General features: G+C 43.5%; 1 protein-coding gene across 1 annotated transcript in view; it reads left to right on the top strand.

Annotated features, from left to right (window-relative positions):
- Window positions 1-15,869: 15,869 nt before the first annotated feature.
- Window positions 15,870-19,305, top strand: part of MMP24 (matrix metallopeptidase 24) — a 43,367-nt gene continuing 39,931 nt past the window's right edge. The window contains exon 1 of the mRNA XM_023627011.2: window positions 15,870-16,219. Within this exon, the coding sequence (XP_023482779.2) occupies window positions 15,992-16,219 (228 nt within the window). The 5' untranslated portion in view covers window positions 15,870-15,991. The remainder of the gene's footprint in view (window positions 16,220-19,305) is intronic.

Consider the following 19,305-nt stretch of genomic DNA (forward strand, 5'->3'; position numbering starts at 1 on the left):
ACAGAATGTATACTTTTTGAGTAGGTTATCCTTTTTTCTCAAAAAGGCCCAACTCCTATTATCAGGAGTGGTAAAATAATACCCTCTCTGCCATTTTAGCACTTTAGCAGGGATGCATTTATCAGGTTACCTAGCTGTCGTTGTGGATGGCAGTGAGCAGGTCTCTGAGGGTCCAGGGCACAAACAGATGTGCTTTGACGGGAGGAAAGGGAAAGGCCTGCAGCAGAGCACAGCCATAGGGCACTAGAGGCTAGAGGCAGAGGTGGGAGGGCAGGGATCAGAGAGCAGAGACGAGAGCATGCCAAGGACACACTGCTAACTTCACAGCTTCGCTTCCAGTGGCTCTGGACTTAGGCCAGCCTTGAGCTTTCATTTCCTCTCTTCCGAATCTGTCAAGTCTCTACTCGCATTTGTTCTACAGTGTAACCAAATCTTCTTCCTCTATCCCCACTTATTTAACAAATATTTATCATAACTGGCTCTAGTAACACTCCTCTGTTTGTACAGCACTAAAGCTCTTTTATATCTGCTTATCTCTTTTGATCCAAGGGAAAGAGAATTAGCCCTGATTTCCAGAGAAGGAAATAGTCTCAGAAATGTTAAGTGATTTACCCAAGGTCACCCTTTTAATACTGAGTCCTGGATTCTTTCTATTATCTATACTCTGCTGCCCCCTACTGTGCAAATAGCATTAGATACTAAATTGCAGACAATACATAGTTGCTACAATCTTGAGTGTTTATGTTTGTTAATTTAATAAATATTTATTGAGATCCTACTCTGTGCTAGGAAAAATACAGGCATGGTCCTTGTTATCATGAAGCTTATGATGTAGAGAGGGAGATAGAATTCACAAATAATTACTTAACTACAATTTGGATAAGTACTATGAAGTACAAGGTGCTACATGAGGGTACAGAATAGGAGTATGTAGTCTAATCTGGAGGCTTAGGGAAATCTTGCATGAAGTGGAATCCACAGGAATAGATTTTTTTTTTTGAGGGAGATTAGCCCTGAGCTAACATCTGCCACCGATCCTCCTCTTTTTGCTGAGGAAGACTGGCCCTGAGCTAACATCCATGCCCATCTTCCTCTACTTTATATGTGGGACGCCTGCCACAGCATGGCTTGACAAGCGGTGCATAGGTCCGCACCCAGGACCCGAACCAGCAAACCCTGGGTCTTCAAAGTAGAACATGGGAACTTAACTGCTGCATCACTGGGCTGGCCCCAGGAATAGATTATTTATTGAATATGGAAGAGGTTAAGGAGCTATCAAGGATGCCTCCCAGGTCTGTGGCAGGAACTGGGCAGATGGAGTATGGTTACTAAGTTGGGGAAGGCTTGAGGAGGACGAGATTTTGAATGGGAAGAACACGAGCCTGGCTTTGATCGTTCCCAGTTGGCGGTTTGGAAACCCTGTGAGGCATTCAGGTATAGATGTGGAATAAACAACTGGATTTAGGAATTCAGGAGCAAGGTCTGGGCTAAAGAGAGAAATTTGGGAGTTGCTCATATGCAGATGGTTGAAATGGCGGTAATGGATGAAATCTCTTCGTAAGAAAAGAACAGAAAGAGAAGAGGGCTTATAACTGCCCTGAGAAACTCCTGAATTTAAAAGGTCAGTTGGAAGAGATGGAACTAGAAAAGGAAAGTTGGAACGAGGGCCAGAGAGGTAGGGAGGAAAATCAGGAGAGGGTGACAGTGCCAAAGCCAAAGGAAGGTGTGTTACAAGAGGGAGACTGGTCAGCTGTGACGGAAGCTGTGAAGAAATCAAGTAAAAGCTGTTTACCTGGCCAGCCTGAGGTTCAGTTTCAGAAGCCTAGAGGTTGAGAGGACCAGGCCAGGACCCACTAGAAAACCCTCCAGAGACTACCAGTGTGTTGTCTTAGACCAATGGTCTTCATGCTTTTTCTCACATACCACCCAAAATAGTTTTGATAAATTATGTCACTCCATAATTAAAGGATATTTCCCTGAAGCTAATTTTTTAAAATTTTTATTGCAGTAATATTGGATTATAACATTATGTAACTTTCAGGTGTGCATCATAATATATTTCAAATTCTGTGTAGATTACATCCTGCTCACCCCCCCCCAAAGACTAATTACAATCCATTACCACACACATGTGTCTAATCACCCCCTTCACCCTCTCCCCTCCCCCCTTCCCCTTTGGTAATCACTAATCCAATCTCTGTTGCTATGTGTTTGTTTGTTGTTGTTTTTATCTTCTACTCATGAGTGAGATCATACGGTATTTGACTTTCTCCCTCTAACTTATTTCACTTAGCATAATGCACTCAAGGCCCATCCAGGTTGTCACAAATGGCTGGATTTCATCATTTCTTATGGCTGAGCAGTATTCCATTGTATATATATACCACATCTTCTTTATCCATTCATCCCTCAATGGGCACCTACATTGCTTCCAAGTCTTAGCTAATGTGATGAACATAGGGATGCATGTATCTTTATGCATTTGTATTTTCAAGTTCTTTGGATAAATGCCCAGCAGTGGAATAGCTGGATCATATAGTAGATCTATTCTTAATTTTCTGAGGAAACTCCATACTGTTTTCCATAGTGGCTGCACCAGCTTGCGGTCCCGCCAGCAGTGTATGGGAGTTCCCTTCTCTCCATATCCTCTCCAACACTTATTATTTCCTGTCTTGTTAATTATAACCATTCTGACCCGAGTGAGGTGCTATCTCATTGTAGTTTTGATTTGAATTTCCCTGACAGTTCATAATGTTGAATATCTTTTCATGTGCCTATTGGCCATCTGTATATTTTCTTTGGAGAAATCTCTGTTCAGATCTTTTGCCCATTTTTTAATTGGGTTGTTGGTTTTTTTGTTGTTGAGACATATGAGTTCTTTGTATATTTTGGATATTAACCCCTTATCTGATATATAAGGTTTGAAAATATCTTCTCCCAATTGTTAGGTTATCTTTTCACTTTGTTGATGGTTTCCTTTGCTGTGCAGAAGCTTTTTAGTTCGATGTAGTCCCATTTGTTTATTTTTTCTATTGTTTCCCTTGCCTGGTTAGACATGGTATTTGAAAAAACACTGTTAAGACCGACGTCAAAGAGTGTACTGCATGTGTTTTCTTCCAGACGTTTTATGGTTTCAGGTCTTACATTCAGGTCTTTAATCCATTTTGAGTTGATTTTGGCGCATGGTGTAAGATGGCCTACTTTCATTCTTTTGTATGTGGCTGTCCAGTTTTCCCAACACCATTTATTGAAGAGACTCTCCTTTCTCCCATTGTATGCTCTTGGCTCCCTTGTCGGAAATTAGCTGTCCTATATATGTGGATTTATTTCTGGGCTCTTAATTCTGTTCCATTGATCTCTGTGTCTGTTTTTGTGTCAGTACCATGCTGTTTTGGTTACTATAGCATTGTAGTATATTTTAAAATCAGGGATTGTGATACCTCCAGCTTTGTTCTTTTTCCTCAGGATTCCTTTGGCTATTCGGGGTCTTTTGTTGTTCCATATAAATTTTAGGCTTCTTTGTCCCATTTCTGTGAAAAATGTTGTTGGAACTTTGATAGGGATTGCATTGAATCTATAGATTGCTCTAGGAAGTATGGACATTTTAACTATGTTAATTCTCCCAATCCAAGAGCACGGAATATCTTTCCATTTCTTTGTATCTTCTTCAATTTCTTTCAACGTTTCATAGTTTTCAGTGTAGAGATCCTACACCTCTTTGGTTAAGTTTATTCCTAGGTATTTCATTCTTTTTGTTGCAATTGTACATGGAACTGTATTCTTAATTTCTCTTTCTGCTACTTTGTTGTTAGTGCGTAGAAGTTCAACTCATTTTTGTATGTTGATTTTGTATCCTGCAACTTGACTGTATTCATTTATTATTTCTAAAAGTTTTTTAGTGGATTCTTTAGGGTTTTCTATGTATAAAATCATGTTGTCTGCAAATAGTGAGTTTCACTTGTTTTCCAATTTGGATCCCTTTTATTTCTTTTTCTTGCCTGATTGCTCTGGCTAGGACTTCCAATACTATGTTAAATAAGAGTGGTGAAAGTGGGCATCCGTGTCTGGTTCCTCTTTTTAGAGGGATAGCTTTCAGTTTTTCTCCATTGAGTATGATATTAGCTGTGGGTTTGTCATATATGGCCTTTATTGTGTTGACGTATTTTCCTTCTATACCCATTTTATTTAGAGTTTTTATCATAAAGTGATGCTGTATCTTGTCAAATGCTTTCTCTGCATCTATTGACATGATCTTGTGATTTTTATTCTTCCTTTTGTTAATGTGGTATATCACATTGATTGATTTGTGTATGTTGACCCATCCCTGTATCCCTAGAATAAATCCCACTTTATCATGGTGTATGATCTTTTTAATATATTGTTGTATTCAATTTGCTAGTATTTTGTTGACGACTTTTGCATCGATGTTCATCAGTGATATTGGTCTGTAATTTTCTTTCTTTGTGTTGCCTTTGTCTGGTTTCGGTATCAAGATAATGTTGGGAATAAAACCCCAGGACCAGATGGCTTCCCTGGGGAATTCTACCAAACTTTCAGAGAGGATTTAATACCTATCCTTTTCAAGCTATTCCAAAAACTTAGGGAGGATGGAACACTTCCTAACACATTCTAGGAGGCCAACATCATGCTGATACCAAAGCCAGACAAGGATGCCACGAAAAAAGAGAACTACAGGCCAATATCACTGATGAACATAGATGCAAAAATTCTAAACAAAATTTTGGCCACCAGAATTCAGCAATTCATCAAAAGGATGATACATCATGATCAAGTGGGATTCATACCAGGGACACAGGGATGGTTCAACATCCGCAAATCAATCAACGTGATACACCACATCAACAAACTGAGGAATAAAAACCACATTATCATCTCAATAGATGTAGAGAAAGCATTTGACAAGATCCAACAGCCATTTATGATAAAAACTCTGAACAAAATGGCCATAGAATGGAACTACCTCAACATAATAAAGGTCATATATGACAAGCCCACAGCCAACATCATACTCAATGGGCAAAAACTGAGTGTCAACCCCCTGAAAACAGGAATGAGACAAGGATGCCCTTTATCACCACTCTTATTTAACATAGTACTGGAGGTCCTGGCCAGAGCAATCAGGCAAGATAAAGGAATAAAAGGAATCCAAATAAGGAGGGAAGAAGTGAAACTCTCGCTGTTTGCAGACGACATGATCTTATATACAGAAAACCCCAAAGATAATGTTGGCTTCATAGAATGAGTTAGGAAGCTTCCCCTCCTCTTCAGTTTTTTGGAAGAGGTTGAGAAGGATAGCTATTAAGTCTTCTTTGAATGTTTGGTAGAATTCACCAGGGAAGTCATCTATCTGGTCCTGGACTTTTATTTTTTGGGAGGTTTTTGATTACTGTTTCGATCTCCTTACTGGTGATTGGTCTATTCAAATTCTCTACTTCTTGATTCAGAAACTGATAGTTTTAGTTGTTCCTTTGTCACCTCCAGGATTTTGCATTTCTCTTATACCATATTAAGCTTCAGGGTGGGCCGGGGATATACCTTGCTTATGAAGACTAGCAGAACTACAATTATGAAGGAAAAGCCAGCTTGGAGTCTCAACTCCAGAAACTTTCTCAGGCAGAATACATATGAAAGTTGAGGATCTGGAAATAAATTCCCTTAAAAATATCAATGCACGAGTACCTCTTAGGAAGTCTTTGTGTATCATGGGGTATTGCATACCCCTATTTGAAAGACAGTGTTGCAAAGGATTAAACGCAGTCTCAAACTACAGGCAAGTTCCTGGAACCTGGCACTGACTGATGGGGCCAGCTGGCCCTGATGAAGTCAGACCCCTATTTTAAATGTCTGAAGGGTATAAGAAGATTCAGAGGCAGGTGTGGGTGGTTTGGGAGGCTTTCAGGTTTGAGCATCTCCCACCACTCCAGGGGACCATCTGAAACTGTATCATTGGCTCTTAGGAGCAAGAGTCAGCCATCAGGACCTGCAGGCCTCAGTGAAATCAGAGTCCAATCAGATTTAGCAACATGAAGGTGAGGTGTAACTGTGAAGCAAGATGCCTGATTATTTAGCACACTCATAAAATCTTATCCACTCCAACTCATTCATTCTCTCAACTCCCACGTGCTAGGCAACGTGTGAGGTGATAGGGTTACCAAGTAAAGCATAAGCCATCAGCCAAGGCCTTGAGAAGCTCAGGGGGAGAGACTTTTAAACAAATACTCATAGTACATTGTGATAAAGCGTTCATAAAGCTATGTGCAAGAGTGAGGGGCGCACTGAAGAATGAATGACTCGGGTGAGAAGGTTCAAGGAAAACTTCCCAAGGCAGGTCACATTTGAGTTATTTCTTGATAGGCATGTAGTACATCATAAGAAAAAGATATAGTGGTAGAAAGATGTTCCAGGCAGAGGGAGCAGCAGGCCACTTTCACATCCACTCAAGGTTACTCAAGGGACAGAGGTGGCTTTGTGGGGGTGCAACCTCTGCACTTGCACAAGGACTTAGAAGGGTCCCATACTTGCTTCCATGCTCTGCTGTCACCATCTTGGAATTCTTAATATTTTTTTTAAACAAAGGGCCCTGCATTTTCATTTTGCACCAGGCCCTACAGATTATGTAGCGGGTCCTGCAAGGGAGCAAAATGAAAGTAGGCAAACCTGTCGGCAAGCAATTTCTGCAGTCCGAGTAAGAGATAATGAGGGGGCTACATTAAGGTCTTGTCTTTACAGTAATACAGCTCCATGTGGTTCTCTTCAAGACCTACGTAGTGCTCCTCTGCTTAGATGTAGCAGGTTCCCCAACTGGAAAATATTTAGGTTTGTTTTGATCTTTTGTAATTACAAAGAATGCTGCAATGAATAATTTTGTACATTTATCTTTGTACATATGTAAAGATTATCTATCTAGATAAATTCTCAAAATTAATGGGTCAAAGGTATGTTCATTTTCAAGTTTGATAGGCGTTTCTAATTCGTGCTGCAAGAGAGTATACCAATTTATATCCTTCCAATGGTACTTTCATCATGCCCTCTTTAACACTCTGTGATATCTGACTTTTTGATATTTTCAGTCTCATAGGTGAGAAAGCAGTAGCTCATTGTTCTAATTTGCCTTTCTTTAATTACAAATGAGGTTGGTCATTAAAAAAAAGATTATGAGTCCACTCATATTTTTGTTTATGTGAAGTCCATTTTGTCCTTTGCCATTTTGGAGTTGTGTTATAGGTCTTTTTTTATTGGTTTCTAAGAGCTGTCTTACGTTAAGAAAACTAATAATAAATATTTTACCTAGTTTATTTATTTTTTTTAATTCATTTCTGGGTATTTTTGTTTTCGTTTTTGTTTTGCTATGCAGATGAATTTTTGAAACTGCCCCCCTAAGTGCAGGGTTTTGCTTATACTGTGTTACAATAGATGCCCTCTTCAGGGAATGGCCTGTAGAGGCTATTGTACTTACTTTGAAAAAAGTTCAACTTGTATTTATTTAGTTTTTGAATAGAAAACCTATCTACATAGTTAAAACGTCAAAGGACACAAAAAGATGTACAGTGAAAAATCTCCCTGTCACCCTGTCCTCAAGCCACATAGCTCCCCTCCAGGAAGGCAATCACTGTCATCAGTGCCCTGGGTATCCTCCCATATTTTACATGTAAACAACCAAGTGCATACACGCACACACACACACACGTTCTTTTTTCCCATTATTACACAAATAGTAACATCCTGTATCCAGTATTCTGCACCTTGCTTTTTTTCATTTAACATTACATTTTGGAAATAATCTCCTAACAGTTCATAAAGTACTTCCTCATTTTTAAAATATGACCATATAGTGTTCCACTGAGTGCATATCACTTTGAATATGTTCCTAAGGGAAAAATCTAAGAGGAAAATACCCCCAAGTCATTTGAGACTGGATCTTGAGACAGAGGCGGGGGATTGAACCGGGACCTCTCTACATCCTGAACGATGGGACCCTCTCCTTCTTCCATGCCTTTATCCCTTATTTTCTTTCAATTAAATCTTCACACAGTCTTCCAATGCTTATAACTTTTGCACACATGTGTAGTCATGTTCAGCGTATATGCCATATAAAACAACTAGTTTAAAAACCCTTACTTGTGTATATAGGCTCGTCTCAAATGCTACTTTCTTTTTGAAGGCTTCCTTGATCTCCCCGGTTTCCCCCAGCCAGAGTCACCACCCCCACCTGTGAAATCCTAAAGGACGTTGTAATGTATTACTGTTCTTTGTCACATCTGATATGTGCTCAAGTCTTAGCCCTTTCACCTGAAGACTGTCCCACTCGCCATGGAACCTTCCAGAGCAGCTGCCGAGTACTGTTTATAGAATTTTTGAGGTAATTAATGAATGAACAAAGGTACAAGGAGTTAAGGACATAAGCTTTAGTGTCAGACACTTGGGTTTTATTTCTGGTTTTGCTGTTTTCCAGGTGTGTCATTGGGTAAATGACTTCTCTCACCCTCTCCTTAGAATCCACCTCGTGAGATAGTTGTGAGGATTAAGTGATGGAACGTAGATAATTGCCTTGCACATAACAAGCCCTCAGTAAATATTAGCTGCTGCAATGGTAATTCAGAGGAAGGAGAGAAGGCAGGGAAACTTCCTCATCTGGATTGTGCTCTCCAGCTTCCCATCTATATTTCCTTTCAGATCCCAAATAAGAACTTCACTCTTCTCTATTCTTCTATTGCCTTTTTGTCTTTATCTTTTGCATAATCGTGTCTGGCTTCAGGCCTAGGGCCCTCCAGCACCAAGAGCTGCCCAGTGCTGCAGAGTCTTGTGACCACTCAACCGTTTCCTTCCATTATAAGAAGCAAGGATCTCTATCCTGTGGTTGAGCTAGCAAGTTAGTTTCTTCCTACGCAATGTTAAAGAAAAAAAATATTCAATGGCATTTGTTAAAGCCGGTAAAGAAGACTTTATTCACAGGAAGGGGACTATCAAGATAGGCATAGGGACCACTGTGATGGAGTTTTGCAGCGGGGGAGAGAAACGGGGCTCAGCTATGAATACAGCCTAGGCAAATGGGATTTCATGGTGATGGAGCAGCGTGAGGGTCAGTGGGTGGAAAATCACTAAGCAGAAACATCAGGAGTAAAGGGGATTCTGGCTAAATGCACCTAACAGAATTCTTGCTGAAGACAGGCCAGGGTAATCAGACATTACTTGGGTGATGGCAGAGGATGAGGGACCCACTCAGATATTGAGGGTGATCAGGTATTGAGGGTGGGAGGTTCCGGGTAAACTGACTTAGCAGGGTTTTTGCTAAAACTAGATTTTACAAGGAAGTGCACAGATGGGCCTAGGAGAAGGTTAAGGAGCTGACTAAAATTTGGTCAAGAGAAGAATCTTTGTCATCAAATTGAAGGCATTCTGATATCTGCAATGAGAAGCAAATGTGATCTAGGGAAAAAAAATTCCATGGGAGCATAAAGAGCACAGTGTCTTAGAACTTCCGAAGCTTTCGTTCAGTTCTCAACTTTACTTGCCTCATTGCAACAGCCTCATAACCCATCTCCCTCTTACATCAAGGACTGCTGTGAGGAAAGCATCTAGCACAGTGTGGACAAAAAGTAACCAATAGCTGCAAGTTCCCCCTCTAATCTCTTCTCCACAATGGCACCAAATTTGTACTCCTAAAAGTCCTCTTCCTTCCTCTTACCATGGATGGATTATCCAAGCACATAGCCAAGCTCTCCACCTGTACACTTGCGTATTCAAGGACACTGCTCCAGCAATTCTCTCCTGCAGCATCAATTTTTCCCTCTCTACTGGATCATTCTCAGTCAGCATGTAGACTTTATTTTTCCCATCTTGAAAACAAACAAAAACAAATACTGTAACCCTCTTTTGACTCCACTTTCTCCTCCAGCTGCCGCATTTTCTCCTCCCCTTTTAGCAAAACTCTTTGAAAAAGGTATATATACTCAACATTTTCAATTCCTCTCCTATCCTCTCTTGAACTCACTCCAATCAGATTTTTGTCCCCTATACGCCACTAAAACGGCTCTTCTTAAGATCACCAGTACCTCCACATTAGTTAATCCAATTACCATTTCTTAGTTTTCGTATGATTTGATCTGTAAGCAGCATTTAACACAGTTGATTACTCTTTCATCCTTAAAATACTTTCTTCATTTGACTTCCAGGATTTCTCACTTTCCTGGTTTTCTTCTTTGTTCCTTTTTCTCAGTGTCTTTTGCTAATTCTTCTTCATTTTCCCAACCCCTAAATATTAGAGTTGCCCCAGGATCGAGTCATCGGAGCTGTTTCCTTTTCTACCTACACTCATTTCCTGAGAAATTTCTTCTTGTCCCTCAGGTTTTAAATACTATCTTTATTCTGAGAGCCTTCAAATTCATATTCCAGTCTAGACGTCTTTCCTGAACTCAGACCCACATATGAAACAGCTTACTTGCCGCATCCACTGGGTGTTTAATAGACATCTCCCAATTAATACATCCAAAACCAAGCTCTTGATAATTCTCTTCAAACCTGCCCCTCCTGCAGCCTTCTTTGTGTCAGTTAATGGCACCTCCATTCTTACAGTTACTCAGGTCAAAAGTCTAGTGTAATTTGACTCTTCTCTTTTTCTCATACCTCATATCCAATCCATTGCCACATTTTGTCAACTCTACTTTCAAAATCTATTGAGAATCCAACTATCTCTCATGATCCCCACTGGGACCCTGGTCCAAACACCATCATCTTGCACCTGGATTATAGCAAGAGCCTCCTATCTGGCCTTTCTATTTATAGCCTTTTGACCTGTTATCAACACAGCAACCAAAGTGATTCTGTTAAAGGTAAGTCAGAAGATATATTTTTGGGCTGGCCCCATGGCTGAGTGGTTGGGTTCACGTGCTCCGCTTCAGTGGCCCAGGGTTTCACAGGTTCCAGTCGTGGGCACAGACATGGCACCACTCATCAGGCCATGGTGGGGCAGCGTCCCACACAGCACAACCAGAAGGACCTACAACCAAACATACAACTATGTACCAGGGGGCTTTGGGGAGAAGAAGAAAGAAAAAAAGAAGATTAGCAACAGATGTTAGCTCAGGTGCCAATCCTGAAGAAGAAGAAGAAAAGAAGAGGAGGAGAAAGAGGAAGAGGAGGAGGAAGAGGAGGAATAAGAAGGAGAAGAGGAAGAGGAAGAGGAAGAGGAAGAAGAAGAAGAAGAAGAAGAAGAAGAAGAAGAAGAAGAAGAAGAGAAGAAGAAGAAGGTGAAGAAGAAATCTTTTCTAGTCTCAAAAACTTCCATCGGCTTTTTGTCTCAGGTAGAGCGCCCTCCCCTTCATAACTCTCATCTCCTAATTCTCTCCCTCTTCTTCCACTCCAACCACACTGGCTTCCATGTTGTTTCTCAAACTTGCCAGGCATGCTCTTGTCTCAAAATTTTTTCACTTGCTGTGTCCTCTGCCTGAATCGATTTCTCCCAGCTATCTGGATGGTCCACTCCCTTGTTCTTTCAGGTCTTTACTGAAAACTCTCCTTCTTACTGAGGCCTTCCCTGGCCACTCTATCCAAAATTTCACAGACACACACATATACACACACACCTTTCAGCTTTCATATCCTAGTTCCCTACTTTTCTCCACAGCTACTACTGTCTAATACACTATATATATTAATTATTTTGTTGCTGTCTATCACACCCAGTATAAGTCCCATGAGAGCAGAGAGTTTGCTTTGATTTGTTCACTGCTGTATCCTAGCACGTAGAATAGTGCCAGGCACATAGTAGGTGTTTTAAAAAATATTTGTTGAAATGTTATCATGTCACTCCTTTATTCAAAACCCTTCAGTGATGTCTTACTGCCTAGAATAGGGTTCTCAAAACTTTTGGTCTCAGGATCCCCTTCACGTTGTTAAAAATTATCGAGGACTCCCAAGAGCTTTCATTTGTGTGGATTATATCCATTGATAGTTATCACACTAGAAACTAAAGCTGAGAAATTTAAAAATATATACATATTGGTTCATTTAAAATAATAATAATAAACCTGTTAACATAAATTACATTTTTATGAAAAATAACTCTATTTTCCAAAACAAACAAACAAAAATTTGGTGAGAAGAGTAGCATTGTTTTACATGTATGAAAATCTGTTTAGGGGCTGGCCCCGTGGCCGAGTGGTTAAGTTCGCGCGCTCCGCTGCAGGCGGCCCAGTGTTTCGTTGGTTCGAATCCTGGGCGCGGACATGGCACTGCTCATCAAACCACGCTGAGGCAGCGTCCCACATGCCACAACTAGAAGGACCCACAACGAAGAATATACAACTATGTACTGGGGGGCTTTGGGGAGAAAAAGGAAAAAAATACAATTTAGTTGTATTCTCATACCTGCTTCTGCAGTCAATCTGTTGTGACATGTCCTGAAGCCTCTGGACAACCACACAGTACACACACGAGAGAATGAGAGTTAAAAAGAAAAATAATGTCTTAGTATTATTATGAAAATCATTTTGATCTCACAAACCCCTTGAAAGCAGACCACATTTTGAGAACCACTGGCCTAGAACATAAAGTCCAAACTCCTTAGCATGGCCTTCATATGTATCTGTGCCTTTGTATACACAGTTCGCTTCCCACTCCACATAGTAAATTCCTGCTGGTCATTCAAGGCCCATCTCACCTCCTGCTATCTCTAGACAGTTGTTCCCTCCTCTCTACTCCAATATTTTTCTTTTCTCTCTTATAGCACATATTGTGTTATCTTCTTGCTATCTATGTGTCTATCTCCCCAATTGACTATCTTTCTACAGGTAGCAACCATAAGTTAATCTTCTTTCTATCCCCAGCCCAGCTAGCATCAAAAAGATATTTAATAAATGTCTATTGGATGAAGAAATAAGAGAAGAGGTAAAGGGAAGAGAAGGCCCTACTTTCTCTGCAGCGAACTCTGGCACTGATATAATTCTTCTTGATAAAATTATCAATATCAAAGTTTTCCTAACGTCTGCTCAGTTAACTATACAGTTTACAAAGTGGATCCCAACCATTCATGTGGTCTTCCTCATGAAGTGGAGAAGGCACTTTATTTCACAAGTGAGGAAACCAAGACTCAAAGAGATGAAACAACTTGCCCAAAGGCGCACTCCAAATTAGCGACAGCCAATATTTGAATCCAGGTATCTGACTCTAAGTCCAGTGCTTTTTCCATGAACAAAAGGAAAAGAGAAGTCAGTGCCCTGGTAATTCCATCTTAGGGTGTTACTCTGAAGCCTTCTAAACCTCCTCTTTGGCTGGCTTACAATGGTCTCTGGACCTTCCCAACTAGGGACTTAACCTTAGGCATACGCTTTATAAGCATCCATTTGCTTATACCAGCATCTTTCTTCTTTATCATTCATCACCTGCTGTCACCCACATCCACCATACTTGGTAGTTGGCTCACAGACCACTTTAGCCCCATATCATCATTAGCAGTTCAATGAGCATTTGGCATTAGGAGTAAGGAGATGAATAAGACAGATCTTGTCCTTAAGAAGCTCAGTCCAGTCTGTTCCCTTTCACTCCTTGAATGTACTATTTCCTCCTTCTGGAATATACCCACTTCCAAATCTTCCAAATTTGGGAAGTTCGTTACTCTTTCCTCAATATTTCCATAACACTTTGTTCCCATCTCTGTCATAATTTATCACGTAACCACAATGACTTGCTTCAGTCTCCATCTCCCTACTAGACCATGGGCAGCTCAATTCAACAGTTTGTATGCAGTCTTCAATCTCTGTGATCTCCCTAACACTGTCAACTCTCGCCCTCTCCTTGAAACACTCCTCCCCTTTCCCATATACCCCACAACTCTGATTCCTCAGTCTTTTTGGCCACTCTTGAAAATGAATATGTATGTCTCAACATGGAGCCCTCAGTCTTTTGCTCTTTTCTTCTCCAGTATTCCAGTCTCAACTATCATGCTGACCTGAAAGTTTCTAAAATATCCATTTTCCACCCTCTTCTGAACTTATTCCTATACCCATCTCAGGGATCTTGTGGTTACCTCAATCTCAGCAAGCCAAAAACCAAACTCCTACTCACCTCCCTCAAGCCACTTTCTCCCATGACAACTCCATTTCTATGAAAATACTACCATCCATCTTCCTGGACTTGCCATTACACCAAATTCCTTTCCTTCTTCTTCTTTGCCCAATGTCTCTTAAATCTGTCTCTTTGTCTCCCCATCCTAGAAGAAATGGGTTCTGAGGTCAGACTGCTCCAGGTCTTCCACTTATGAATCATATGAATTTGGCCAACTTATTCAGAGCTTCCACCTGCTTATCCTAAATTGGGTGTAATAATAGCATCTATTTCATAGGGTTTACTTATCAGGATTAAATGAACTATAATGAAATAAAGGGCTTAGCCCAATGCTTGATACATAGTAGACGTCCACTAAGTGTTAATTATTATTGTTATCATTAGTTCCTTGCAGTAGTCTCCCAACTTATCTCTCTGCCTCCTCTGGTCATTATCCTGTACACTGGGAGGGGAACTAATATTGAACATCTATTAAGTGCCAAGCACTTCATCCTCACGGCAACCTTATACAGTAAGACCAGCATCATTTCATAAGAATGGAACAGAGCCAAGACTTGACTTTAAAGCCTGTTCCCTTTCCACACCTCCAAATTACCAGGGAACCATAAAACACCATTTTCCATACACCAACCTGCTCCAAAAAACCTTCAATCACCACCATTTCACCACTTCAATCACCATTCCCATTTCCCTTCAGAACATAACCCAAATTCATTATCCTAGGTTTTAGGGTCCTGTACTATTTCCCTTACTTCCAGCACTTTCCTCTAGGAACCTTGTGCTCCAGAGAAACTGATCTACTGCCCCAACCACATCCTGGACACCCTCATCTTCCTACCTGACATGCCCTTTCCATTTCCCTTCCCTTGTTTAAATCTGGCCCTTCCTTCAAGGCCCAGCCAGAATCCCACCTCCTCCTCTGACCCCTGGAGCACCTGCCCCAATCGTTTTTGACACTTGCTGTTTGCTACTCTGTGTTTCTTTGCACTTATGTTTTCTCACCAAGCTGTAAACCTCTACACTTCAGGGAGTCAGCTTGCCTTTTTTTTTTGTATCCCAAGTTACCCAGAGCCCTACATATATATAGAAAGTGCTTAATAAATATGGGTTGTTTTGGATGAAAGATGATCTTGCCAGCTGAGTGATCTCTCTCCCTCTGGAGGTAAGGGAATGAGCTTCACCTTAATTTCACTTAATGTCTCCCAGGGCTGCCCCCCTGAAACACTCCTCAGGTCTATTCTTCAGTTTCTCACCTTTCCTGCCCTCTCTTCTCCAGTGCCACCCTCTCAGACACACTCCTCCAGGGCTGTTTCTTTAGCCCATCCCCTGCAACCCTGCCAGTAGCCCCGGGCAGCTCCTCAGTCCCCTCCCCCAGGCTGTCTCTCATTCCCACCTCCTCCAGAGCCACCCACTCAGACCCTCTGCCCAAGGCTAGTCCTTTGGCTTCGGACCCCAACCGCGGATATCCTCCCCCACAAGCATAGCTTGGCTCTTTCTTCGGGATTATTTGTTTAGCCTCTTTCCCCTCCCTCAGGGCTGCCCCCCACACTCCCCTCCTCCAGTTCCACCCCTTTGGACCCTGCTTCCAGAGCTGCTATTTTGGCCTCTGCGACCCCCTCCCAGCGCCCTCCTCGGCCAGTGCCCAGCGGCCGGCCAGGAGCCGCCGCCCCCGTGGTCTGGCCCGGGTGCTGCCCCCGCGCCCTGGGCCGCCCCCCGCTGGGGCGGGGCGCGCGGAGGCGGGGGCGCGCTGGCGGCCGAGGCGGCGGCGGCGGCGGCGGAGACAGGCGGGCCGGGCGCGTGTCCGCGGCGCCGTGACTCGGCGGCTCCGCAGCGGCTGCAGCGGGAGGACCCGGCCGGAGCCGCCGCCGCCGCCGCCATCGCAGCCGGGCGGCCGGGCCCCGCCGCGGGGATGCCGAGGAGCCGGGGCGGCCGCGCCGCGCGGGGGCCGCAGCCGCCTGGCCGGGCTCCGCGCTGGAGCCGCTGGCGGGCCCCCGGGCGGCTGCTGCTGCTGCTGCCCGCGCTCTGCTGCCTCCCGGGCCCCGCGCGGGCGGCGGCGGCGGCGGCGGCGGGGGCCGGGGACCGGGCGGCGGTGGCGGCTGCGCGGGCGGCCGAGGCGGAGGCGCCCTTCGTCGGGCAGGTGGGGCTGGCGCGCTGGGCCGGGGCGCGGGCTCGGGGCCTCGGGGCAGGGCGGGGGGCGGCGCCGGGGCCGGGCCTGGACCGGGCCGCGCCTGCCGCTGGGGGCGCGGAGGTGGCGCAGCGGGGGTCCAGGCCAGGGGCCCGGGGGTGGTGCTGGGAAGGGCCAGGGCCGCGGAGGGCCAGGAGCCGCTTCAGCACCGCGGACAGGGGCAGCGGGCGAGGGCGGAGCAGGAGGGTCGGGATTGTTGTGCTGGCGGTGGGGTGTGTGGCCTGCATCACTATGTGTGAGGGAAGCCGTACAACGCCTCGGAGTAAATAGTAAGCGCAGCCAGTCTGTTGTGGGTTGAGAGAAGAAACCGAGGATGTTCAAGCTGGAGAGGAGAGGATGGCGGGGGGGAGGGCGGGGGAAGGACTCGATCACTGTCTTCATATCTGAAGGGCTGTCACGTGGAGGAAGGATGGACTTGCTCTGCGTGGCCCCACAGGGCAGAATTAGGGCCAACGTGGGTAGGAGGGGGGCGTTGCGAGTAGGCAAATTTTGGCTCAATATAGGAAGAAGTTTGTAACAATCAGAGCTGCTCAACCAGCCTAGGAGGCGGTGAGCTGCTCATCAGTGGCATGTGCAAGCAAAAGCTCCAGGAGGGGATTGGATGGATACATGCATAATATCTGCATGGATACATGCATAATAATAACAATAATGCCAGCTAGCATTTACTGAGCACTCGCTATGTGCCAGGCCTGGTGCTATCTTTTATATGAATTATCTCATTTAATCCTCATAACTACTCGATATGAGACAGCTGTAATTATTATCCCCATTTTGTAGATGAGGATACAAACTCAGAGAGCTTAAGTAACTTGCCCAAGGTCACACAGCTAGTGAATGATGGAGTTGGGATTCTAACCTAGGCAGGCTGACTCTAGTCTACACATATTTAACCATGACATTATTCTATATTGTGGGGGGAGGGTGAGTTGGACTAGGTAATTACCAACCTGGAGGTCTGCAATTCTGATAAGTGACGTTTGGATAGTGGTTTTTTGCTGTGGAAAATCAGAGTGATTGCCTCAGTTATCCTAAGAGATGGAGTGTGTTTGTTCGGAAGAATCTGCCGGAACAGGGATTCTTAACTGGACGTGGGACTCAGGGGGTCTGAAATTTTATGCAAAACTGTGTTTGTATGTGCAAATGTGTTTTTCTAGGAGAGAAGCTCTAGGTTTCTTCAGACTCTCAAAGGGATACATGATCCAAAATAATTACGGTGTGTAGAAAGTCTCTTCAGCCCAGTTGGTAGTTGTCTTCCAAACATCTTTTAATTGCTGATTGACTTATAGTGGAAACTTTCCCTAGCCTGTTTGTGCTTTCAGCTTTATTACCTGTCAAAGTAATGTGTTTCATGAGTTTATACCTATAAAGAATAGGATTCCCTCACTCTTTCTGAGTGCACATGGTGAGGTGGAAAGACCCTGGCCTGGGATTTAGGAAAAAGGCCTGGACTCTAAGCTGACCTTGGCCTCTGATGGCTTCTGTGACCTTGGGCCATTTCCTTGCCCTCTCTAGGCTTGAATTTTACCTTTTCTAATATAAAGAGATAGGGCTCGATGATCTCAACTCTGAACCCCTTTTATTCCTATGATATTTCAAGCATTGAGAGGAGGCTGTTCGCTGGAATACGTCGGTGTTTGGAGGAAAGGTTATGTGTACCCTTATCCTTATCCTTATCCACCTTATAAGCTTGGATGATTCCACCTCTCTTAGCCTTTGTCTTTTTCACACTTCAGTTTCCCCCTTATGACAGGCCACCCCTAGAATAGCCATATTCATCCTCTGGGTCACTGTAGTTGCTCTTTTCTAGATATCCTTGGGCCCTAATTTTCAATAGATGTAAACTTGACCATTGTCCCCAGATGTGGGACCCTATAATCTTGCATAAAGGAAGGATGATTTCCTCTTTGGTTTTCAGGTCCCTTCCTGCTTCTGCCTATCCGTTTATCAGCCTTCCTGACCCCAACACATTAGGCCACTGCCTTTAGGAATCAATCTGCAGTAGCACCCCCATTCTTTTCCTGGGTCAAAACTGATAGCCTGGAACACAATACCCTAGACGTGGATTATTTTTATCGGCGTGTTTTACCTTACATTTCCCCACATTGAGGTTTATCTGCCATTTTACATCTCACTCAGTACCTTCCTTCAGCGCTCTCTCTCTCTCCTTTGGCAGAGCATTTCCCTGCCTGAAAGGGCTTAATATGATCTGCAGTCCTGAAATTTTCACTTTGCTCTACTTCTTCTGGATCACTTATAAAAAATTTAAATCAGACAAGTCCCAGCATGGTCTCTTGGGGCCCCCTGCACTCTTAATCTCCTTTCATTTAGAGAAGTGACTGTTTATTTCCATCTATTGTTTCCTATCTCTAAGTGAGTTCTCAGGCCCTGATAAAAACATCACCCTTAATTCCGGGATGACTCCATTTTCAATGTCTAATATATTGTCCAAAACTTTCGAAAGATAGACGAATTATATCCACTGCTTCTCTCGGTAGTTTGCACCTAATTATGTCCTCACTGAACACTCATGGATCACATGATTGAAACCTTTTAGAAATATTGCTGCTTTTCAGCCAGCAGATAATGTTGCTTACTCTTCCTCCTGTCTTTCAAGGCCTCTGGAGTCTGACTCCGCCCTACCTCCTTACTAGAAGGCTGCCTTTCTCGCTGCTCATCGATACACCTTCTTACTCCAGACAAGCTTGTCTCTCCTTTATCCTAAGACAAGCTACCCAGGTTTCTCTGGACATCTACACATGCTGTTTACATCCGCACCTCCACTCATCCATCTGCCTCCTTTCCTTAGAGTTTCAGCCCAAGCCCCGCTTCTCCAGGAAACTTTTCCCTGACTTCTCTAGTCATTTGTTTCTTTCTTCTCAGGGGAGCACTCTGAGGCAGCCCCAGCCAATTTGTCGTTTAATGTTTTTAATACTTCAACAACATTTGGGGAAAAAAGTTGAGGCTCTTCAGCAGGGCTTTCCCCAATCAAAATGCTTTATGTTTTGAGATCTAACACAATTCCCAATTCTCAGTGC

The sequence above is a fragment of the Equus caballus genome, chromosome 22 (genome assembly GCF_041296265.1).
Source record: "Equus caballus isolate H_3958 breed thoroughbred chromosome 22, TB-T2T, whole genome shotgun sequence".
Classification (NCBI taxonomy): Eukaryota; Metazoa; Chordata; class Mammalia; order Perissodactyla; family Equidae; genus Equus; species Equus caballus.